Consider the following 22,497-nt stretch of genomic DNA (forward strand, 5'->3'; position numbering starts at 1 on the left):
TATGTTTTACTTACCGAACTTCTGGTCTCGGTGAAGTTGCTCAGGTCAGGAGTGAGACCTGCACTGCGTCCGCGCTTGCCGCGTCCCTTTGGAGTTCGAGAATCTAATTCTTCAGTTGGTGAATCACAGAATCTGAAAGACACGAAAATTAATGAGTAATCAGTAACGATGTTTGCAATCCCCACAGATATCACATATCTTCAATCAAAACAAACCACATATGTACATATGTGGAAATCTTGAGTGGCACATTAAGTACTTAATAAATAATCGCATCAGTAAACGAACGGCAAATGATTGCTGTTGCATCAGATTTAGACTTAATTTACAAATGAATGCTTGGTGAAAATATAAGGCAAGTAGATAAGGTGCTGACAAATTTACTTAAACGCCACTGAGATTTGATAATTATTTTTCTCGTATATAAGCCATAAACTATATTTCAAACTGATCCCCAAAACAATGGGTAGAAAGAAGAGATAAATCAAAATAAAAATAAATCAACTTGCAACATAATATTGAAAGGCATCTTTATTCATTTATCTAGTCTCTACAATAATTTTGGAAACAGTTTGAAAAGCAAGTCACCATAAGCCTCAACCCAATTCCCAGCCACACCAACTCACCTTGGAGGAGCCCAATCGTGTCGGGTGCAGTCTAGCAGAGTGCCCACGTAGGTCTTGCCCCGCCACGTGACGTTGACCACGAGAACGCCGCCTTCGGTCTCGTGCCACACAATCCCTTCGAGGGTTACGGATGTGCCAGGTTCGCAGGGACCCAGGCAGTCTGGTTCGGTGATGGTGCCCACCGAGGTGCCAATGCAGATGTCCACCATCTCCTTGCCGCCTCCTGGTCCGCTAGCGCCAGCCTCATGCTTGACCCTTTTGGCAGGCGGAGATTTTGTATCGTCGTCGCCTGTTCCTGTGCCCGCCGGCACCGAGATCGTGTGGTGCATGGTGGCTGAGATCATGCCGGGTGCCATTAACTTGGCCTGTGCCGCCGCTGCTGCTTTGCTCTCCGAACCGCCGTTGCCGCCAGCATTGCTGTTCTGGCCTTGATTCGTGTTGGCTCCACTCCCGCTGTAACTATTGGAAGCGGCTGCTGCTGCCAGTTGGGCGGCAATGTGCGAGGAGATTTTGATGCTGCCGGCAGACTCCTTTCCCGGCGGTCCTGGTGCATTAGCACCTCCTCCCGAACCACCCACGCCGCCAGCACTACTGCTGGCCATTTGAGAGGCGGAGGAGGAGGCTGCTCCGGTCGCCGCCAGAAGTGAGGCAGCGGCAGGCACCACGGTCGATGGTGAACCGGCGGAAGGAGAGCCCGCTGAAGGTGTGAACACACCCGGTGGCACTGCTGACATGGAGGATGAACCACCGGATTGCCCAGTGCCGGCACTCGAATTCGCATTGCCTGCTGAGTTGGACATGTGTGCTGCACGGCGAATGCAGGCATGATGGGAGCAAGGAGCTCCCACATCTCCGTTGCAGGAGCAGGGAGATCCACCAGCTCCCGTACCAGAACACTTCTCAGGAGTATCCTTCTCGCCGGCCGCCGAGGCAGCAGCTGCTGACTTGTCCACGGACATGCGATTGGAATGTGCGTTCTTGTCCTTGGTCTTCTCACGCCGATGACCCGAACTTCCGCGTTTGGTGCCCTGCGGCGTAGACTGACTGCTACCGGAGGATCCCCCTCCGCTGGCATGGACGCTGGCATTGTTTTGGCTCCCTCCTCCGGAAGAGGAGGAGCCACTACCGCTACTGGCATTGTTTAGATGTTTCTTGCTGCTGCTCGAAGAACTGCCGCTGCTGGAGGAGCTGCCGCTGCTTGCGCTGCTCGATGAATTGGTGCTCCCCAGGGAAGACGCGTTGGTGGAACTGGAACCGGAACTCCCATCCTCGTTGGCTGAGTTATTGGATCCGGCGCCCAGGGCTCCGTTCTGTTGCTGATCGGTGGCCTTCACAATCTCGTGTTTGGCCTCCGAGCTTTTGGTGCCCGGCTTGGTGCGCTTGATCTTCATTTTGAGTCCTTTGTCGAGCGTCGCTTGGTGGTCTATGGACATCTTTGCGCTCGATTTTCCACTGGAGGAGCTGGAGCTGCTACCGCTACCGTTTCCGCTGTTGCCGCCTTGCGAACTCGGCGGCCCACCGGCACTTGTGCTGTTGTTGTTCCCGCTACCGCTGGCGGTGTTCCCTGTGCTGCTACCCGAGCCGCTGCCTCCGCTTCCGCTGCTGCTGTTGTTGCTGTTGCTAGTGTTGTTGCCGCCGCTGCCGCTGCCCGTTTGCGAGGACATGCCGCCAGCGGAGAATTTGGAGCCCTGTTGTCCACTGCCAGCCGCTAAAGCCGCTGCTGCTCCTGCCGACGAAGACACTAAGCTGCCGCCCTTGGAGAAACCGGCAAATGTCGAAGATGACAATGTGCTGCCGGCTCCAGCTCCCGCTGCTCCGTTTGTGTTCCCGCTTCCACTCCCCGATCCACTCAGGGACTTAGAGTTACTGTTCAGTGGACTCGGACTGTTCAGTTGAGCCACCAAAGCGGACTTGTAGCCCTTGGAACTGCTCCCACTGCTGCTCGAGTTTGAGTGATGGTGGTGATGGTGATGATGCTTCCCCGAAGATGAGGAAGATGTGGAGGACGAGGAAGAAGATGATCCCTTGGCCACCACGTTCGCACTGCCACCACTGGGCGCTGCAGCTGCTGACGAAGATGAGGAGGAGTTAGCTCCGCCAATGGGCACCGGCTGGCGTGTGAACTTAATTGTGGTTGGCGATGTGGCCGACAAATTGCTGTGCAATGTGGTTTTGTGCGATTTATGCGACGATGAGGATCCCGCTGCTGCTGCTGAGGATGACGAGGATGAAGCGCCGCCCTTGGAGGATGATGAGGAGGATGTGGAGGAGCTGTTTGCCTGCTTGGCATTTAGCGCGGTAGCCTGGTTGCCACCACCCGAAGAATGCGCGGACTTCTCAATATCCGCGTCCAAGTCGTCCAGCAGCTCTGGTATGCCGCCAATGTTCCACTCGTCCTCGTACTCAAAGTTCGTGTCCTTCGACTCGCTCGAGTTGGAGCTGCTCGACGAGGAGAGCGACGAGGAGGAGGAGTTGCACGCGGGGCTCTTGCCAGCTAGTTGTTCTGCGAAAAAGGAGAGATGGTTTAGAATGGAGTTGTCACATTAGTGAACAGAGGTCAGTGGCTTACAAAAGGGTGATTTATTTTCGGGGTATGAGTTGCTAAATTTTATTTTCTATTTTAAATATACGGACTAACTTGTAAAATCATAATTAGTTTTAATTGTTTTCATGAATAAACAATAAAAAGAGGACAAGGGGAATTCATATTAATCGAAAGGAGGGTATCATTTTCTATAAACTTCTGTGTGCGTGATTTCCTGTAATTTAATTTGTAACCCCTACAATGCGCTCCACGCCGCTGTTGATAAAAAAAAAAAGCGAGAGGCAACGAGAGATTTGCAGTTACTTACTCGCATTTGTGTGCTTCTTGATCGCACTGGAATTGTTGTTGTTATTGTGCCGATTATTCGCCGATGTTGCGGCCGCGTTTGCTGTTGCCTTCGTTTTGTTATTGAAATTCAGCGCTTGATTCGCTGTTGTCGCCGTCGTTGTTGTTGCTGTTCCTGTTGTTGCCGTTGTAGCTGTAGCTGCTCCTGCCGCACTTAAATTAGCTAACAATTTATTATTCTTAATATTGCTTTCCGTTGCTACGTTGCTGCTATTCAGGGCCACCTGCGAATGCACAAAAAAAGAAATCCAACAAAATAAGTTGTAGCTTACATACAAATACACATGCATGGGTGTGTGTGCGTAAGTGTGAGGAGTAGGGCATGATGTGAAGAAAACTCAAACAAAAATTGTAATTTCTTTCGCCGCTTTCGCTCTTTACCTTTGCCAACTTCTTTTCCATTCCATAACCATAATTAGTTGATAGCTTTGTGTGTGCGCGTATTTTTAACGCTTTAATTTACAAGAAAAACAAAAAACAAAAACAATAAATAAATAAGCAACGTCGTATTCCTCTCGATTATTTTGCGCGAGCCTTCTCCGCGGCGTCCTTTTTCGTTTGGCGGATGAGACTGAACGTAAAACCAAAAAAAAAAGTGAAGAAGAAGAGAAAAGAGCCGGAGAGCAACCACCGAAAACGGACGAAGAGAGGGAGAGCGAGAAAGATATTATGAGAGCGGAAGAGAAGCGGCGGAGAGACGAAGGCAAACAAAACAAATCGCTTTCAGTGTTGGAAAACACGAGTGGCAACTGACAACTAAAAGTGCCCGTTGATCTCGCTTGTTGTTGTGTTTTTGATTTCAACCCTTTGAACTAATAAATCAGTTTCCTGGACTGACCCAATAAACCAACAAACAAAAGAGTAAAGCGTGTAGTTCGCCGGTCAGTTCGTTATCGCCCCTTTCGCTTATCGCACACTGCAAAAGTGTAGTGGCTACTTGAGAAACTAGCCCGAAAAAAAAACGCCACTCGAGTGGGCCAAAATGATGACAATAAAATAATTACGCTCTTATCGCCCACTAAATACAGTGGAGGAAGGTAAATAGTGTCACCAACTATTAAAGATCCTATATAAGCTATAAGTACTTCCCACTAGTATGTTATTACTCTCAATAAAAAAGTATATGGTATACAAAGTAAAATAAAATCGTTTACTTTGTCTGACGTCTTTGCTTATATATAGACAAACATATGCACATACATATATAAACACATACATGTATATACATAAAATATGTATAAATTTAGGTATTTGAAAAGTTTAGCTTACAAATTTACAGTTTAAATAAAGTTGCTGATAAGAAATCAATACCGAATATGATTTAAATGCTTCTGAAATGCTGTGTGGATACTTTTCCGATTAAGGTGCCACAATTTGCTTACCTTATTCGGGTGGTGGCTAGTGTTCGCCTCGTTACGTCTCATTGACTCCATGCAGACGCAAACGATCGGGCGGCCGCACTGCGCGGGCGGCCCAAAGTACTACCAGTAGTGCCTAGGAACGTGCAGCCGGCGGATGAGCTGATCGGATGGCTTGGGCTGGTGCTGCGATAGCTGGCGCGGATGCGGATGACACTGCTGGTGGTGGGTGGCGATGAGCTCAGGCGCTGCCTTGTGTGACGAACTGTTGACTTCTTATCCAGGCAACGACGCAGGGAGACACAGGGCCTCGGCCCTCGGGCCAAATGGTTCATTTTCAAAACTGCAAGATAGAGCAGAGCGAACGATTAGTTATTGCAATGCAATCTGGCTGATATGGGGTTAAACGCTATAATGAAAAGTAGTGCCCCACTCGATCCAAGTGCTCGACGAGATTAGGTGCCTTGTCGCTCTTTCAAGTGCTCAATTCAATTTCTGCTTATCGGCGGCGATCGCCAATCAAATGTGTTTGAGGTTAACTATAAACCATGGGTGACTGTGATTTACATGGGAGGACTGACTGAGTGGTCTGGGATCATGATACATATACATCTATAGAAGGTAATGGCTGCGAAGGGGGTACACAGGGGGACACAACGGAACCCTTAACGACCTGGTAATTAAGGCACTTTTGCACAATTTACTGATACTGATACTGATAACGAAACCGGCGGCCTTTCTAGTATACGAGTATCACTCCCGACTACTCCCACCGATCTCAAGTGCCACCCAATATGGGGTATATGATTTAAACATGTGCTGCGCGAGCACAGTAGCTGTTGCCGTTCCGATTCGCGATTAGATAACGTCAGTGGGGCTACGACTCTGGGAATTCTACGAGGGTTTCTACACGTCTATGCCGCAACACCAAACGAAAACGTTGACGTCATAGTTTTCAGCTCACTACTTAGCACTTTTTATTTATTTCCATGCAAATGAACATTAATGCCAGAACAAATGTCAAGCACAGTTGTCGACTATTAGGCTTAGCTTTATGTTTTACTAAGCTTTATAAGCTAATGGTGTCTATAACTGAGAAAAATACACAAAAGAGGCTATACACAGTTTTCTAACACTATAAAGGGGTTATATTAAACAGTGTGTTTCAGTTTATTAACCATATGTAAGAATTACGAATTGAATGAATAGGGAAATCACCTTTACTATGATACTGTTTTTTCTTTTTTTTTTTTTTTGGCTCTTAGTCGACAGTTTTTGTGCCCACTTTGTCAATTAATTTGATTGATTGGTTTGCATGAATCTCTGTTGATTCATTCAATTTTTTCTCCGCTTCGTACGACTTTAAAGCAGCAACAACAATTAAATTTGCATGTGCTTAACATTTTATGATAATTAAGTTGCACAGACAGCAAAACACGCTTTTTCTGTGTGGGCCGACGATGGATTTTGTTTTTATTTTTGGTGTCAACCGAGCTATGTTCGCATTATCATTCTGAATACTGAATAGTGAATAGTGAATACTGAAACTTAATTAATTGAGTTGTTGACTGCGCTCGCTGCCCGACAATAAAAGCTGCCCACACATTGCGTATTTTTACTACCGCATTTAATCTCATCCGAATGCGAGTTTTTAAGCCCAGGCAAGAGCCCATTTCAGTTCCCATGGCAATCATCTTTTATTCGCCACTGAGCCCCCTTCACTCGGACACCGTATAATCCGCTATTACGCACTCCACACACTCCGCGCCATGTGGGTGGCAACTGCGCGTTGTGGCATGTGGCATTAACGTGCCAACAAGGGGTTAAGCCCACCGAACGTAAAAAAGTGAAAGAGAAAAAATAATACACACACAACAAAAAGAAAAAATGGAAGAAACATCCATTGCCGATGCTTTTCACAGACGCCGCCAACAAACACGAAGATTGAAACACACCATAATTTAGACAAATCAATAAATTACTAATAGCCCCCGCCACTTCGCTCCATCCATGCGATCGACATTCCACCGATTGCGAGCGCTGTTCCAGGTTTTTGCGGAGCGCACCATCAGGGGCAGGGAAAAAAGGTAACCAGGTAACTTGGCGAGACCAGGTAGAAACTAGCTGACTGGCTGACTGCCTGGCTGGCTGGCCAAAGGCACAAAGACAGCGCCGGTCAGCGTTCAAGTCGTGTTTTAAATTGGGTTTGCGACCAAGCTCCGATACCATAATGCCACAATACTGCTCCCCACTTCTCCCATGAGCAACCGGGTTATAGATACTAGAATGGCAGAGAGGCAACTGACAGCGTCTTCTTGTCATGGCCAAAATCCCTGTCCGCACGTACTAAACATCGAGCAGTAACCAAGCAAATCCAACCAAAACAGAAACTAGATATGAAAGCAACTGCAAGAAATAGCTACTTTCATAAAAAAAAAACATATACTACAGCTAATTACTAAACATATTTATAATATGTTCTATTTTAATCTATGTGTAGAAAGATTCTTAGTAACAGATTAAGAGAAATAACTGATGAGCAGAGTAGAATTTTTCGTACTTTAATGTTAAAGTTGTTGGACTTGGTTGGACCAAGAGCTAGTTTTCATGAAATGTAGCCAGAGCACGTCATCGCTGGCAGACGGAAAATCAGCAGGAGAACTCGAAATCCCCAAGATGATGAAGAAGCCGAGGAAACCAATGAAGAACATGGAGCTGTGCGGCTGAAGATTTACGGTAACATCGTCGAAAACATTGTCCGCCGTTCAGATCGTTCGGAATCGCTTGGCTTCATTGCCATCATCGTCATCTACTTGGATTTTTCTTCTTTTTTTTATGTTTTTTGTATCGTTTTTTGTTTCACAAGATTGATCCTCTGCGGTTGCTAAATGAACGCCTCCGGGGAGTTGCCAGTGCGCTTTTATTAGCGTTTTCGATCCAGAATGGATCGTAACCACAGCAGCCAACAAGCGGAGTCGAAGACTCCGACAACAGACACAGACGCAGATACAGTTGTGGTCACAAGAATAGTGATGCACATCACAAAGGGAAATATATCAACTCTTGCATAAACAGACAAAAGAATCTCTGTGAAATCTTCAAGCACTTAGAAACTATTAATAGGCATAAGCCGATAATCCCATTGATGATGCTAGTGCCTTTCCATTATTCTGACCATATCTTTTGTGTCCTTTTTAAGACCTTGATAAGTTAGGATACTATTAATTTGATCCCCATTGTTCAAGCACAATAAACAAGAAACAAAAAAAAAAAAAACACAGACAGTCTTGCGTTTCGCTAATAATTCTTGACTCTTGTTTCTGTTTTGATTCAGCTCGAATCGCGATAATTTGATTTCCCCCAAGCTCAGCCCATGCGATTGCGATTGCGTTGGCGGCGGCTGTTTAGGCTCAACACGCTCGAGGCGGCGGCTGCTCGGCGTTCAATTAAATTAAGTGCAGCGGGTTCCCTTTTTGGTTTTTTTTATTATTATTTTCCCTGTGGCATGCCACACCAGCTCAACTCAAACCCAACTCAACTCAAGTGGCGATCATGCCACTTAGGCAACGATCTGAAAACGAACCCGAGATGGCAAGAACTCAAGATGCAGAGGGAGGTTGGAGGATCCCGGGTTAGCAGACACACACAACATTCAATTGCTTTTCCAATATATTGATCACTTGAAAGAAATGTGTGTGCGCGCCCCTTTTCCGTCCATTGATGGGCTCCGGAATTTATGACTTCATTCCCTCAACAGATCCTTTGTTCGTGTCACCAGCAATTTGCTGTCCTCAATTACGAGTTACGAGTTTCCCTTTCCTGATCTCGCATCTAATGAGTTGCACACACAAGATGTTGGGATGCAGGGAGCCATTCTCGTCAGGGGAATCAAGAATTATCGATCCGTTGAGGGTTCTGTTTTAATTGAAGTCTCTGGAGCTTTGAATGTTGCAAGAGTACGGACGATTCGTTAAAAAAAAGTCTATATGCTTGCAAAGAGAAAACTATGATATATTTTTAAAATATTCGTGCAAATTATTATTATTTTATTAAAAGTTACGTTAATAAGGTGCAACTGATGTCATCAATTGAAATGTAGATTTCATCTTATTCATATTTAACAAATAACAAACTAGAACACTTATATGGCGTGCTAGTTGCTATACCAAATTGGCATTTGTACAATCTGATAAAGGGAAAACAAGTCGAAAACATTTAAAGTTCGTTGGATTTATAAGACCCCAGCTATATAAACCATAAAAACCGGCTCAATGTAGTTGAATTTGGGCCAAAATGCTACCACGTTTGCTGCTGCCTATTATTGGAGGAGTATTAATACTTTTGATAGTGGATCAATGCTATGGTAAGGTAGGTAAACAAACCGAATTTGCGTTAAAGTTTGATAAAAAAAAAATCTTTCGCTTGATTTAACAGCGCAAGTGGGACTACGAACCGCTGTCCATTGAAACCTACTCCACGGATGAAAGTATGCTGAAGATAGCGGCCAAAGTGGAGCGAGTCGGTCGAGGAGCATATGCCATTTCGGCCAACATCGAATTTAAGTACACACCAGACGATAATACCATGGTAGATATATGTGGAAGCATGAATTAATCGATCCCAAATACAACTATTCATATCCGAAGATATAGTTAAGAATAAAGAGAACTAATGCTGTAAATTTCCTTCAGGTTGAAGCAATGGCCTATCGAAGCACCTCCGGAGACGAAAACGACTACAAGATCATACCGCTTACCATCCCGAAACAGCCATATGTGCAGTTCATGAACAACCATTATAAGGACGTAGTGCTTCCCAATCTGGGCGGTTGCTCCAATCTCGTCAAGTTCGATGACAAATTCGAGCCACCGTGGCCCCAGGATACGTATGTGTTGGACAAGTGTGTGGCAAACAGTGATGGCTTTCCGGATATGGTTCCCGAGGGCTACTACAAAGTCAATTTCACCATTATGAATCCCGTGGATTGGGGATTCATTCTCATTGTAAAGATAACCACCAAACTTGTCTGATCTCCACATGTGCAATCACTTATCTATGTATTATCAAAAGTAACTATATTCCTATATAAAAAGCATGTAGAGAGCTACAAAAAAAAGCTATAAAATCAGCATCAAAGACACTTCACAACTTAATTATTGAACAATTACAGACACGAGATTGTTCGTTGTACGAAATAGAATGTTTAAATATTAAATATGAATCGCAAACATTATAAATATCTTGCGAACATGATAGGTTCGTGAGTTTGTCCAATTCAGATTATCAATGCGGTATATAAGGGCCTTGTTTTGCCAGAATGTATCAAATTTAATTCAAGCGAAATGTTAGCTTTTGATTTTGTTACAACCACAACTAGAATAGGAATTCTGTGTATTTTTTTTCATTTGACAGGAGCAGCAGTAAGTTTGGCCATAAAAAATTTATTTAAATTTAAAAACACTTACTGATTCCTATGTTTTTAGCGCAAATGGGACTACGAGCCTCTATTATTACCCACAACCTCTTCGGATGAAAGCAAGCTAAAATTTGAAGCTAAAATCGAACGTCTGGGACGTTCAGATTACGGACTTTCAGGCATCATAGAGTGGAAATATGACACGAACGAGGAAACAATGGTGTGTCATTCCAAATCATTTATTAATTATAATTTAGTTTACAATTCTACAATTGTGTAGGTTGAGGCACAAGCATATCGCAGCAATTCGGGCGACGAGAGTGATTACAAGCTGCTACCCTGGGCAATCCCCAAACAGCCCTTCTATGATTACCTCAACACATACTATAAGGATGTGATCTTAAAAAACCTGGGCTACTGCCCCAATCTTCCCAAATACGATGGCCAAAGAACACCTATAAGCTCGACAAGTGCAAAATCGATGGTGATGGACTGCCGGAAATCGCTCCGCCCGGATTCTACAAGATCGTATTCACTAAATTTGGCAGCCAACTTGGGGTTTCACAGCCGTTTTTAAGCTAACTAACAAAATTCTAGATATGTTAATATTTAAGATCCTTATTTTTTGTAATCTTATAAATAAATCCAAATAAATATACTTTTCAAAATGGAATCACTTTACTCCGAAGAGCATTGTCCACTGATTAGCTTTGTAATGAATTTTTCTGGCGTTATGAAATCGTTCTACAAAGTGCATTTTGCAATTTAAAAATATGTTCGGATTCTACACAATCCACGTGTTTATAAAAATCTGATAGTAATGTCGTGTAACATTGAAATAGTCACTTAAACAGGCTATATAAACACAAGTCACAGAGCATTATTACCCAGTTTCATATTGTCAGTCTTAATATTGTTGGCAATTGTGCTAGTCAGTAGATGTGGAGAAGCGGTTAGTTCTGTATTTAAACTGATGAACTATCTTTACCAATTTTGGTTTTTCTTTTAGCGGAAATGGGACTACGAACCAGTATCGATCATCGCCTCATCTTCGGACGACAGTCTAATAAAGATAGAGCCCAGTATTGTTCGCTTAGGGCGTGGAAAGTTTGGAGTATCAGTCCTGGTGGAGTGGAACTATGACACCACTGATGAGACGATGGTGGGAAAATGTATTGAGGGGTATTCCATGCATAACAACATCCTTCGGGGATGATCAGTTCGGGAGATGAGTCCGACTACAAGCTGCTCCCTTGGGCCATTCCTATGCAATCCTTTTACGACTATCTCAACACCTACTACAAGGATGTGATAATGAAGAACTTTGCTCCCTGCTGCAATGTGCCGCAGTTCGAGGACAAATTCCAACCGCCTTGGCCGAAACAAACGTATATCGGTGACAAATGCGTCATTGAAGGCGAAGGATTGCCGGATATCGTGCCACCTGGATTCTACAAGATTATATTTAATTGTACTGGACCTGATCAGCCATTTAAATTTTTAAAATAATAAATAAAATGTTTTAGCTATGAAGCAATAAAAATATTTAGTACAATAAATAGCATCTTATAAAAAAAAATCCTAAATCCTCAAAAATCTTTGGCAGTATTTTTAAAATCCTAAAAGCGAGCTTAACAAAGTTTTTTCTGATTTTACATAATGAAGTACAAACCAGAAATAAAAACATTTCCAAAATCAGCAACTGAATTTATATCAGTTAGTTTTGTTTACATATTATATATTGTAATATTTACAATAAGCACATACTTATATAAATAAGTTGTTATGTAAGTTGTTGTTATGTAATCATTTACATTTTTAGTTACTGGGGAAAAGATCTGCAATAGTGTGATAAAATGGCGTGACAATGTGCACATTTTTTATCAATAAACGTGGCTATATAAGCATAAAGCCCGTTGTCCCATTACTTATTTTCATATTGTAATTATGTCTGTCCGGTGTTTCATTGCTGAACTTTGTATGGCACTCCTGCTTGTGAGTGAGTGCCAAACGGCGGTAGGTTCATAATTTCATATCTTTCAAATATCTTGTATTAATTTGAAGAATTTTGCAGCGGAAATGGGACTATGAACCCATATCCATCGAAACCTACTCATCCGATGAGAGTCTAATAAAACTAGATATCAAGATTGAGCGCATTAATCGCGGAGTGTTTGGAGTGACAGTCAAGGTCGACTGGAACTACGATACGACTGATGAAACCATGGTAGGTGTCCTACTTGCTAAGTTAGTCCTTTGAATAAGGATAATGCTTTTCCTGCAGGTCGAGGCCAATGTCCTTCGAAGCTCGACGGGTGATGTCAGTGACTACAAGCTGCTTCCTTGGGCCATTCCCCAGCAATCGCTATACGAACATATGAACACCTATTACAAGGATGTGTCGATGAAGAACTTTAAGCACTGCTCCAATATTCCGCAATTCGAGGGCAAATTCCAACCGCCATTGCCAAAGCAGACCTATTTTGGCAACAAATGCGTGATCGATGGCGATGGGTTGCCAGAAATTGTTCCTGCCGGATTCTATATGATTATAATCAAATGCTATGGACCAGGTCAACCCACATGGAACACTACTTCAGTTTTTAAAATCACGCCCAAATTAATGTAAAAATTATAATCTTAGATAGACACAATTTTTCTTTTAAACTGCGCCTATTTTTAGTAACGTTAATTGTAATGAGTTTGTTTGTTTTGTTAAGAAATTAATGTTAAATAAATAAGAAAGCTAAGAAATAAATAATAAATTTGGCAAATACCAGTGAAAGAGTATGTAAAAACCAATTCCAATTTCTCAAATACTTAGTATTCATTTGTAAGTTTGCCCAATTGTTGCTAAAGACCCGCCAATCAGCCAACTTACATTTTATATTCAAAGTCCACACATTTTTTCATGTTTTTGGAATGCAGTCTTGTTCGACATGTTAGCCCAAAATGTAACAGGCAGTTATATAATTGATACAAGTACCCTGCCATGCAATCCACAGCAGTTTGCTATATAAATGCAACTCGATTGCAACTTCATGAAGTTCAAAAGTTTGGCTAAATGATTTCGTGTTGCTCGTTGCTGTTTTTGCTCGCTACGCTGCTGATCGATGGCTGCAAAGCAGGAGTATGCCAGGATATTCTATTAAATTGAAATACTTATAATTTCTCTGCTCATTCGACAGCGAAACTGGGACTACGAGCCCTTATCCTTGACATCCTATAGCTCAGATGAGAGTCTCTTGAAGATCACCACAAAAGTTGATCGACTTGGGCGCAGCGATTACGCATTTTCCATGACAATGGACTGGAACTACGATGTGGATAAGGACACCATGGTTGAGAAATTGATTTAATTATCAAGTTTCTATTAATTAAGAAATGGTTGATGGACAGGTGGAGGCAGACGTTTATCACTGCTCATCGGGTGACGAAGACGACTACAAAATGATGCCCTGGTCCATTCCCAAACAGCCTTTTTTCGAGTATCTAAACGGTTTCTACAAGGACGCGTTCATCAAGAATGTGGGCCATTGCTCCAATATGGTGCAGTTCGAGGGCGATTTTGTGCCACCATGGCCACGAAATGTTTACAAGTTGGACAAATGTGTGGCCAGTGGCGAGGGACTGCCGGATATCGCACCAGAGGGTTTCTTCAAGTTAGAGTATAAAATGACCGGTCAGGTGGATTGGGGTTTCACCATGATTGTTAAGGTCTCGCCAAAGGTTATTTAATATTACATTATATGCGGCTCTTCAAAAGTGCAAACAATTTTTTTTCTACATTACAAATTGTATTATTATGTAAAATGAATTGATTTAAATTAAATTGTATTAAATTAATATTTATGAAATTTATATTTTTGCTATTTTATTTTCAACGAATTTATCGTCTTCGTTATTGAATTCAGCATATCCAAATAACAAGAACAATTAGAATTGTTCAACACTAATGCAAACATGACTCGTGTTGTGTATTTGTGTAATTTGCTAAAATTGCATGGTGATTCCGTGACGATCAGTAAATTTAGATAAGTTTGACATGATTTACACCTATTCCAACTTCAATAATCTAACAATGTGGACAATCGTACACAAAGTTTTCGTGCCACAAATGCTTTTGAAAGATTAATCTGAATTGACAGAGTATATAAGAGCAAGTAGGTTGCAACTAATATTGTCAATTTAACCAGAAATGTTTACGTTTTGTGTTTCATCGCTTTTATTAGTGTGGATTTTTGCTAACCTTTACAATGGTTGTGCGGCAAAGGTTCCTAAGTTCCTAAATGTTACTTTTTGATATAAATAATATAACTATTGTTTCCAGCCCAACTGGGAGGCAACGCCATTGTCGATTTCAGGTACCACCACAAATCCTAGTGCTATGGACATGAATCTGCGAATTGAGCGCATTTCCAGGTCGGAATTCGGTTTTTCAGGCACATTTTTCTGGAATATTGATATGGACGACAGCGTGATGGTACCTTCTGTACCAATATCATTGATATCAAAAGCACTTAAAAATCAAATACCAATTTCAGGTCGAGATGCGTATTCTGAGCAGTTACTCCGGTGACGAGTCCGATTACAAACTGACACCCATGTCCATTCCACCGCAGAAATTCACCGAATACATCAATACCTTTTACAAGGACATGGTGATGCCGAATCTGGGCAATTGCACCGATTTGCCCGTCTATGAAAATGAATTTGTACCGCCCTGGCCCAAGGCGACCTACAATTTCACCCGCTGCGCTCTGAACGGCGAAGGATTGCCGGATATTTTGGCAGATGGCTACTATAAAGGCGAAGCCATCATCACCGCCCAGCCAACTCTTGAAGTCACCGTGGCCGTCGTTCTGCGGATCAGAACGAAAATTTTCTAAATACACTCGAGTATTAAAATCGCAGAACATCTTCCAATCTATTGCCAACTGTTTTTGCTGTTGGGCATTTCCGATGTGTGGGCTGAATTCCAGCTGCGACAAGGAGATCGTCATAAAATCCGACCGACTCAGGGGCCAATAAATGAACCGGGCCAGGTAAAAATCGCTTTTAGCCAGCTGAATTCGGGCGGAGAGGCAGGCAGGCAGGCAGTTGAGTGTGAAATTGGCAAGACATGTTTGGAAACTGTTGTGGTAAGAAAAAGAGTGTTTGGTAGTTGGCGGGAACGAGGGGAACTTCGAGCAAAAATTGCACCAAGTGTCGCTGGCACTGAGAAAAAAGGGTTTTGGCCAAAGAAATACGAACTGGCTTAAATGCCGTTCATAAAAATTAAACTAATTACAAGGATTAACTAACAAGTGTGCAATCCATAAGGTTGTAGAACTGCTTATGCAACCCATTCTTAAAGCAAAGAAAGTCTCTCCATTTTTTTCCTGTTTACTTTCCCCTCTTTTCCGCCACCCCGTGGAAAATGCAATTCTAGTTGCATTTCAAGTGAAAACTCTGCACAGTTGCCTCGGCTAATTTATTGCAAATTGTTAAAAGCTACAACGACGAAGGCGACGCTGCTGCTGCTGGCTGTCAACTGATGACAGCAGCATGCGGCACTTCCCCCTCCCCGCCGCAAACGCCCCTCGAAAAACTTGTGGCCGCCACTGTGTTTTCCCCATTTTCAGGCTGCTCCGCTTGTTGGCTGGGGGGGGAAATTCAGTTTAGAGTGAGCCAACTTCGCATGGAAATCATTGGCAATTTCACAGATACGAAATAAAGTCGCAGAGGTTTAGTTTTTTTTCTTTATAACTGAGCATTGATTTAAAAGAAAAAGATTTAAGATTAGTCTTAGATCTTCATTTAAGAAAAAACACACTAAATCATGTTTCTATCAGCAGCTTCGACAGATATGCTTTTCAATAGTTATATTGTGCAATATGATGTTTTCATTGCATTACAAGCGATATGGCGATCTAACACGGTTTTAAAAGCCAATTAATTTGCTGCAACAAAACGCGACTGGGGCTCACCCTGATTAGCATATGGCTACAGAAAACTGAAAACAGCAATGGCAACCAATTTGCATTTAGCCACCATCAATCTAACTCACACAGTTTGCACGCGGCGAAAAAACCCCGCGAGTCCCGCAGCTGTCGCATCTGTTGGCGGCTTGAACATTTTGCAGCATTGACAATATCAAATTGTTATCTGGCATAAAATAATTACAACGTTTTAATGCAGACAAAATAGTTGTCGTTGTCGATGGTTCGGCGGTTGCAAGTTGCTGTGGCTGTTGCTGCTTGTTGAATGTTGCCCGTTGCCGTTGATGTTGTGGCTGTTGCCAAAGTTTAGCTGCCAATTTGAGTGCCCATAAAAGCGCGTGTGCGACAGCAAAGAGATTTCATTTTCATTTTCGACGGACAACGTTGTCATGGTTAGTTGGAGCTGCTAATGCGCTAATTAACCAAAAACGCAGCCAATTAGTTGGACTAACACGGAAAATTTGCGGTTCCATGAAAACTCCAGGGAGTGGTGCACGCAAAAAAAAATATCGGGTCATTTTCATTTTCACTTTCTCTTTTCTTATGTCTATTAATTGTCCTTGATGAAGCGAGGAAAAGTGGAAAAACTTCCTTTTTAAGTACTATCATACAAAATTAATCGTTTCCAAAGACATAATTATATGAAAAATATTAAAAACAATTTTTGAATATTTTTTGCAAGTGTCCTAAGCTCTATTTGTGAACTTGTTTGCAATTGTGATTTTAGGATTTTATTGTGAAATTGCACCAGATAATTTTAGGGACACTAGATCAGTAAATTAACATATTATATCCATTTGCAACAGATTGTTGTTGATTTGAATCGCTGTTGGTTATTTGTAAGGCAAATACTAAAAAAGAAGTAGGCAAATAATTATTCCAAACGTTTTTATCAAAACTTGTTTGCATTATAGCCTTTTAACGAGTTCACTTAAATAATACTAAAATCTAAATGGAACTTGTTTCAAATTGTCTACTGATTAAGTGATATTCATTTTGAATGCTTTGATCCAATTTCGTTTAACGATGCAAAATGGTTTTTTTTTAAACGAGCTTAGTTTATTACCAAGATTTTCGTGCTTTAACCAATTTAAGTAGAAGATCTTCTGAAAGTTGCCCATCTAAAATGCGCCTTCAATTTGCAATGCTCATTGACTGAAAATTTGCAAAATGAAATGCATTAGACTGAGACAGGCAAAGGTTAAATTATGTCTGCATTCGCAGAGATGCGGCTACAATAAACAAACACGAAAGGGGCAAGGGGGGGGGAGAGGGGGGTAGTCAGTCAGAATGCAAAGCTTGTTAAAATTCATGTAATGCATTAACAAAGAACAACAACCACAAATTACACACACACACACTGATGAGGCAAAAGGGGGGCTGGATCCACTGAGTCAAAAGGCCGACGGGCTGCAATGAAAAGGCAATTAAAGCGCAGAGGCGGAGAAGGGGCAGGTTGCAGTGGGGGGGGGTGGGCAAAACACAGAGGTTGGGGATAATGCTGCTGCTGCTGCCGTTGCCGTTGCAGCAATCAATTGCATGCTTCAATGGACAGATATACGAGCATAGACAAGTGGAGAGCCAGCTCAGATAGACTTGGCCGATACGGACGCCAAAGCAAATGCGTTCGCCCAACTACAGTGAAGCTCACATAAAGCAAACTATCACTTTACAAATATTTCAGGATGAGGCATACATTATAGAAGCCTAATGTATTATTAAAAACGAAAATAGTTCGACTAACTTTCTGCACTTTAATTTTTGTTTTATTGCCTGCATTGATTTGAAGTTCTAGCGTTCTTATTGATGTTTGCCTGTACCTGTGTTTGTTCATCTGTGTGTTTTCAGCGTATGTATCTGTGAATTGTCCACAGCAGACACCCGTGGGACGGACGGAAAAGCGACTAGATGGACTCAACTAGATAAAAACCTTAGTTGGCTTGGTGCCCGGCCAAAATGAGGAATACAAGTGGAGCTGGAGAGGCAGGCACTGAGTTGGGCTGGGTTGGGCTGGGTTGGGGTTTGGATTGGTTTGGTTGGGTGTTCGAGAGTTAGAGCTTGTAGCTTGTAGCTTCAACCGTCTGCATCTTCATTCGCCTCCTTCGACGGCGGCAGTCAAGTGGAACGGCACAAAAACTTGTTAACTTTTTTCGCTACAAAAGGTCCGGAGAGTGCCAAGTTGAGTCAATCAACTGGCAACCTGCCCCTATCCCTGCCCCTGCTCCTTGCTCCTTGCTCCAGCTTCTCCCCTCTGTCTGTCTGTGCTCACTTGGCAGCAATTAATCAAATGGCAGACCCCGAATCCAACTCGCAGCTTCGGGCTTTATTATTGCAATCAAGTCATTTACCTGCAAGACGCTTAATTATCACTTTTTGGGGCGGCAATTAGCAATTAGCAGACAAATTCTTCACATGCCACGCCCACCTCAGGACCGCTTCTCCTTTCGCTTCCCCAGTGGCTCTCGTCCAAAGCCATATTTCTCCCCATACAGCGGACTAATCCCTGCCAGCAATTGATGGGCGGACTCATAGACGGTGTCGCAATTGGCCACCTCATCGGCCACATCATCGAACTCATAGGACACGATCCGATAGCCAGCGCTACTTAGTTGCACACAATAGATGACCTGCTCCAAGGTGCGAATATTGATGTAGGCCACGCCGCGACAATGGGGTAGGAACTCGGCCACGATCAAGTGGTCCGCAAAGTCCTGGCACGAGTCCACCATCCGTTGCGCCTCTCGAAGCGCATGGAAGTCGTTTTCGTTACTCTGGACGAGAGCCATTCATAGAAATTTCTAAGCACGAATTTTGGACAGAACAGGCGAGGGATTTTGACAGATATTTACATTACACTTGTTTCATGAATTTATTATTACCTCAATTAAATCAATAAAGAGTTGCAATACAGCCCTCATCCCGCTGCAATATTAATTACGTGAAATTAATCCAAAATAATCCGCATCACATGCTTATGTTTGGCACAGCCTTTTAAGCTGAAGGGTATCTTAGTAGCATCGGAATCCCAGCGATATGCTCAGCATTCCCTTTTCGTTTTCAAGACATTATTCCGTATTATGCATCCGCTTAACTCCTCGTTCGGCTCCGCTTAAGGCCTTCAACCCCCTCAACCGATTCCCTACCATATCTGCCGCCTTGACTTCCTCAACTCGGAGAAACCCAGCTCAAGTGCTCTGGGACCTCGGGGTCTTAGTCTCCTGATGCTGCCTGCTGCCGTTGGAAAACAAAAAGGACAAAAGCAAGTAGTCTCGGGCCCAGACTCATGACAATCGAATGGAGAGTGGGGAGAGACCAAAGAATATATATATGTAAAGGGGTTGAGGGAAGCTTGACTTGGTGTGATTTGATGCACAGCAAATAAATATATAGATTTTTATAGTTTTAATCAACTATATATGAGATTAATATATCAGTAATCAAGATAAACTGAAGTTTAAAGAGGCAACTTTTTATTAGAACTGAGTGCAATCAAATGTACTCGCTTCGGTTAATGAGAATGATAAATATGGATTTATATAAAACAAAAAAAACTTTAAAATATCCAAATTTTTCACAGTACATATCCACAATCCACAGCAGCAGCATCTTTTCCCTTGCTTTTTTGCTGATGAAGTTGAACAATTTGAGATACGAGCTGAGAAGGAAGGTGAGCGCACAGAAAGAGACGGTCGTCGGGGCGGGGGAAAGAGATGGCTTACCCGACAGACGGAACGGACCGAAAGGGACGGACAGCTTACGGACAGCGTACGGACAGAGAGGACTGGGGACCCAAGACCAAAGACTGTGGAACGTTCATTTAGTTGCCCATGGCCATGGCAGGCAAGCCAAGCCGTTTTCTGGCCCGGCTACCAGGCAAAGTTCCTGCTCTCTGCTCCATCTTCCAGGGCCCCCGGACCCGGCCAACCCCCCTACTCACTTGCCCGCCCTCAAACAATCAAGATGCTAAAAATGAAAAACTTTTTGCGACACACACGCAAATTTTTCTTTAATTTTTTCTTCTGTTGCCGCCTAAATAGTTGATGAATTATGCGACAGCTGGGCGGAAAAAGTTGTGTTAAATTTCATTTTCACACAGTGAAAAATAGGTTTGTATATACTTATATAATGTTATGATAGCCTGGTTTTTATAATAAGGCATTCCATTATTTAAGTTATGAAGAACAATGTGAACAGGATGACAGTGTCAAGGGATATACATATATTTGTTGTACTAGCTGGTAGTTTTGAAACTAATTTGGCATAATTTTGGAAAAAAATATGAACCACGTTGCATCTTGATTACAACGAAAGAGAAATATTTGCTTTATTAAAGTCTTGAGTATTCGAATCGTTTTTCACTGTGTGTGCGAAAGTTCAGTTTCAATTTATTTTAATTGCGCTGACAGTTTACGATCTCCCCCCGCTTGCATCTCACTCGCACACGACTGCAATCAAAAGGAATAAATGAGTGAGCGGATGAGAAGGCGACTGCGGAGAATAATGGTTTTGGGATGGGATGGAATGAAATGGAATGGGCTGGTAAGGGAGTTCGGTGCATGACCATAATCCGACTTTAACTCTTTCACCGATTCCCCGATTCCCGCCGCGCGGTGCCTTTCTACCGCTCCTTGGGCCCACAATTGTCGGAGACTTATGAACGCCTCTTGCGCTTTAAATTGAATTCAATATTTTGCAAGCTCACCACGGCTGCTGCTGCAACAACGGCAAATTGTAAACAACAAAGTTTTTTGTGTTCCGTTGACAGTTGCACTTTTTTCATGGCGATTGCACACTTTATGGCTTTCTTTTCAGCTGAAATGGAGTTTTATTTTCCTTTTACCTACACAATTTTCGCCAGCTACATTTTCTAAAGGTGTGAAAGACTCAGCGAGTGTGTGAGCTGCTTTGCGAATATCCTAGGTTATCCGATTCAAGACAAAAGTGCATACCTGCAATGATAAGGAGAAGGAAAATTCCAAATTAGTGAAAAGTGGCTAAGGGTGCGTTTTTCAAAAATGTGTATTTAAAATTCTGCTCAAGTGGTGTTCTTTAAATAACCATCTTCGTTGTATGGGAAATCATTAAAGTGCTGGTAAAAAGGGTATGCCGTGACTTTATCTTTGCAGTTCCTTTTTTCAGATCGCTCCAATTCGCGGATAACTGGGTAATTTTCGCTCCTCTGTACCCTGTTATTACGAAAGAAGGTTGCGGGAATGCCAGTTAAGTTCAATTCAAGGGGTGTCGGTAATGTTGTCTGTCCAGATCGCACCTTCAAAGGGAATTTGCTTCTCATTCAAGCTACTTTTAAGACTTTTCTCTTTGTTGTCGTTTCTCTGGATGACTTGTGGCAAGTAGTGAAAAGATAGAACTTCATTAAAAGCGAATAACAAGGACAACTAGCACATCCAAGTAACATCCACTCTTCAATAACTGCAAGTGATTTATGTTATATTTATAAATGGAGGTAAGAGCAACAGGAAGGTGCAACATTAAATGCAATAGCTAAGCCAGCAGAAAGAGCCGCAGAAACCAAAGCAACATAGATGCAACATTAAGAACTCAGGCAACAGCAACATTAACAACTGCAACACCGTTGGCAGCCAGAGCAACAACAGCAACAGAAAGCAACTTTAACAGCAACCCGAGCAACATCAGTTGCAAAGGCAACACGTGCAACACCAACAGCAACACAAGATGCCCCCACGTTGAAAATTCAAAATGTTTTCGTTCGAGTGAGCACAGCAACAACAACAACAACAACAACAACTTTCGACACGGTAAGTTGGCTTCGCTGATTTTTTTCAAGTCGGAACGGCATTGTTGTTGCCATGTTTGCCGCCAGGGCGCTACATTTTGTTGCTGTTGTTGTTGCCTCCTTTTTGTTGTTACTTTTTCCGTTCACATACATTTGTTGCTGTTGCTGTTGTTGTTGCCTCTTCTGCGCCAGTCAATTCAATTTGAAGCCATTTAGCATCAATTTGCAGTAATTTGACGTATAAATTATGTCAAATTGCCGAGCAGCTTGTCATTGGGTGTATTTCGTTGTTGTTGCTCGTTGTTGTTGTTGTTGCTGTTCTCACTCCGTCAGCCGCTCGTTTTCGGTGCCTTTGTTGTTGCTTTTGCACCTTTTTACCCTCCCCGATTTTTGCTGTTGTTGTTATTGTGAGCGATTGTGCCCGCCAGGTAAAAATCCAAAACCAAAAAAAAAAAAAACTAAGGTAAAGAG

The 22,497-nt window shown here is 42.7% G+C and overlaps 8 protein-coding genes across 11 annotated transcripts in view; 6 read left to right on the plus strand and 2 right to left on the minus strand.

Annotated features, from left to right (window-relative positions):
- The window catches only part of LOC6609764 (uncharacterized transmembrane protein DDB_G0289901), a 77,533-nt gene that overhangs the window by 5,663 nt on the left and 49,373 nt on the right, over positions 1-22,497 (minus strand). Inside the window, exons 3-6 of one of the 3 annotated variants that reach the window (XM_032715852.1) lie at positions 4,899-5,217; positions 3,479-3,740; positions 627-3,129; positions 15-132 (exon numbers count right to left, since the gene is read on the minus strand). In XM_032715852.1, the coding sequence (XP_032571743.1) occupies positions 15-132; positions 627-3,129; positions 3,479-3,740; positions 4,899-4,949 (2,934 nt within the window). In that variant the 5' untranslated portion in view covers positions 4,950-5,217. Of the gene's footprint in view, positions 1-14; positions 133-622; positions 3,130-3,478; positions 3,741-3,897; positions 4,085-4,898; positions 5,218-22,497 lie in introns of those variants that run through there. The other 2 variants (XM_032715853.1, XM_032715854.1) reach the window with 2 other exon arrangements.
- Positions 9,051-10,063, plus strand: LOC6609765. 2 transcript variants are annotated; one of them, XM_002034383.2, is made up of 3 exons: positions 9,051-9,242; positions 9,309-9,461; positions 9,566-10,061. In XM_002034383.2, exons 1-3 carry the CDS (start codon positions 9,168-9,170, stop codon positions 9,902-9,904), a joined length of 567 nt encoding a protein of 188 aa, XP_002034419.1. In that variant the 5' UTR covers positions 9,051-9,167; the 3' UTR covers positions 9,905-10,061. The 2 variants fall into 2 exon arrangements, with proteins under 2 accessions (XP_002034419.1, XP_032571747.1); XM_032715856.1 differs by having other exon boundaries at positions 9,163-9,237; positions 9,566-10,063.
- Positions 10,171-10,963, plus strand: LOC6609766. Its single transcript, XM_032715855.1, is given in 5 exon segments — positions 10,171-10,294; positions 10,358-10,510; positions 10,571-10,727; positions 10,730-10,834; positions 10,837-10,963. Coding segments are annotated over 5 exon segments (600 nt in total). The 5' UTR covers positions 10,171-10,216; the 3' UTR covers positions 10,944-10,963.
- On the plus strand, positions 11,141-11,816 carry LOC116800694 (the record flags this gene model as incomplete). Its single annotated transcript, XM_032717091.1, is given in 4 exon segments — positions 11,141-11,242; positions 11,300-11,472; positions 11,511-11,782; positions 11,785-11,816. Coding segments are annotated over 4 exon segments (579 nt in total), but the record flags the coding sequence as incomplete, so codon positions are not given.
- On the plus strand, positions 12,240-13,163 carry LOC6609767. Its single transcript, XM_032715857.1, has 3 exons — positions 12,240-12,306; positions 12,365-12,517; positions 12,575-13,163. Exons 1-3 carry the CDS (start codon positions 12,271-12,273, stop codon positions 12,917-12,919), a joined length of 534 nt encoding a protein of 177 aa, XP_032571748.1. The 5' UTR covers positions 12,240-12,270; the 3' UTR covers positions 12,920-13,163.
- Positions 13,355-14,095, plus strand: LOC6609768. The gene is made up of 3 exons (XM_002034386.2): positions 13,355-13,420; positions 13,479-13,631; positions 13,690-14,095. The coding sequence occupies exons 1-3, from the start codon at positions 13,355-13,357 to the stop codon at positions 14,026-14,028; spliced, it is 558 nt and encodes a 185-aa protein (XP_002034422.2). The 3' UTR covers positions 14,029-14,095.
- Positions 14,472-15,222, plus strand: LOC6609769. The gene is made up of 3 exons (XM_002034387.2): positions 14,472-14,563; positions 14,621-14,773; positions 14,835-15,222. The coding sequence occupies exons 1-3, from the start codon at positions 14,489-14,491 to the stop codon at positions 15,177-15,179; spliced, it is 573 nt and encodes a 190-aa protein (XP_002034423.2). The 5' UTR covers positions 14,472-14,488; the 3' UTR covers positions 15,180-15,222.
- LOC6609770 (protein GSKIP homolog) lies at positions 15,320-21,098 on the minus strand. Its single transcript, XM_032715858.1, has one exon. It carries the CDS (start codon positions 19,055-19,057, stop codon positions 18,698-18,700), a length of 360 nt encoding a protein of 119 aa, XP_032571749.1. The 5' UTR covers positions 19,058-21,098; the 3' UTR covers positions 15,320-18,697.

This window comes from Drosophila sechellia, chromosome 2R (genome assembly GCF_004382195.2).
Source record: "Drosophila sechellia strain sech25 chromosome 2R, ASM438219v1, whole genome shotgun sequence".
Lineage (NCBI taxonomy): Eukaryota > Metazoa > Arthropoda > Insecta > Diptera > Drosophilidae > Drosophila > Drosophila sechellia.

Excerpts from the sequence above, each read along its gene's own strand:
- LOC6609769 (XM_002034387.2), top strand. The coding sequence starts at position 14,489 with ATGTTTACGTTTTGTGTTTCATCGCTTTTATTAGTGTGGATTTTTGCT. Across the intron at positions 14,564-14,620 it reads ACAATGGTTGTGCGGCAAAG|CCCAACTGGGAGGCAACGCC; the intron begins GTTCCTAAGTTC and ends TATTGTTTCCAG. Across the intron at positions 14,774-14,834 it reads ATATGGACGACAGCGTGATG|GTCGAGATGCGTATTCTGAG; the intron begins GTACCTTCTGTA and ends TACCAATTTCAG.
- LOC6609767 (XM_032715857.1), top strand. The coding sequence starts at position 12,271 with ATGGCACTCCTGCTTGTGAGTGAGTGCCAAACGGCG. Across the intron at positions 12,307-12,364 it reads TGAGTGAGTGCCAAACGGCG|CGGAAATGGGACTATGAACC; the intron begins GTAGGTTCATAA and ends AGAATTTTGCAG. Across the intron at positions 12,518-12,574 it reads ATACGACTGATGAAACCATG|GTCGAGGCCAATGTCCTTCG; the intron begins GTAGGTGTCCTA and ends CTTTTCCTGCAG.
- LOC6609768 (XM_002034386.2), top strand. The coding sequence starts at position 13,355 with ATGATTTCGTGTTGCTCGTTGCTGTTTTTGCTCGCTACGCTGCTGATC. Across the intron at positions 13,421-13,478 it reads TCGATGGCTGCAAAGCAGGA|CGAAACTGGGACTACGAGCC; the intron begins GTATGCCAGGAT and ends CTCATTCGACAG. Across the intron at positions 13,632-13,689 it reads ATGTGGATAAGGACACCATG|GTGGAGGCAGACGTTTATCA; the intron begins GTTGAGAAATTG and ends GTTGATGGACAG.
- LOC6609770 (XM_032715858.1), bottom strand. The coding sequence starts at position 19,057 with ATGGCTCTCGTCCAGAGTAACGAAAACGACTTCCATGCGCTTCGAGAG.
- LOC6609765 (XM_002034383.2), top strand. The coding sequence starts at position 9,168 with ATGCTACCACGTTTGCTGCTGCCTATTATTGGAGGAGTATTAATACTT. Across the intron at positions 9,243-9,308 it reads TGGATCAATGCTATGGTAAG|CGCAAGTGGGACTACGAACC; the intron begins GTAGGTAAACAA and ends TTGATTTAACAG. Across the intron at positions 9,462-9,565 it reads CACCAGACGATAATACCATG|GTTGAAGCAATGGCCTATCG; the intron begins GTAGATATATGT and ends AATTTCCTTCAG.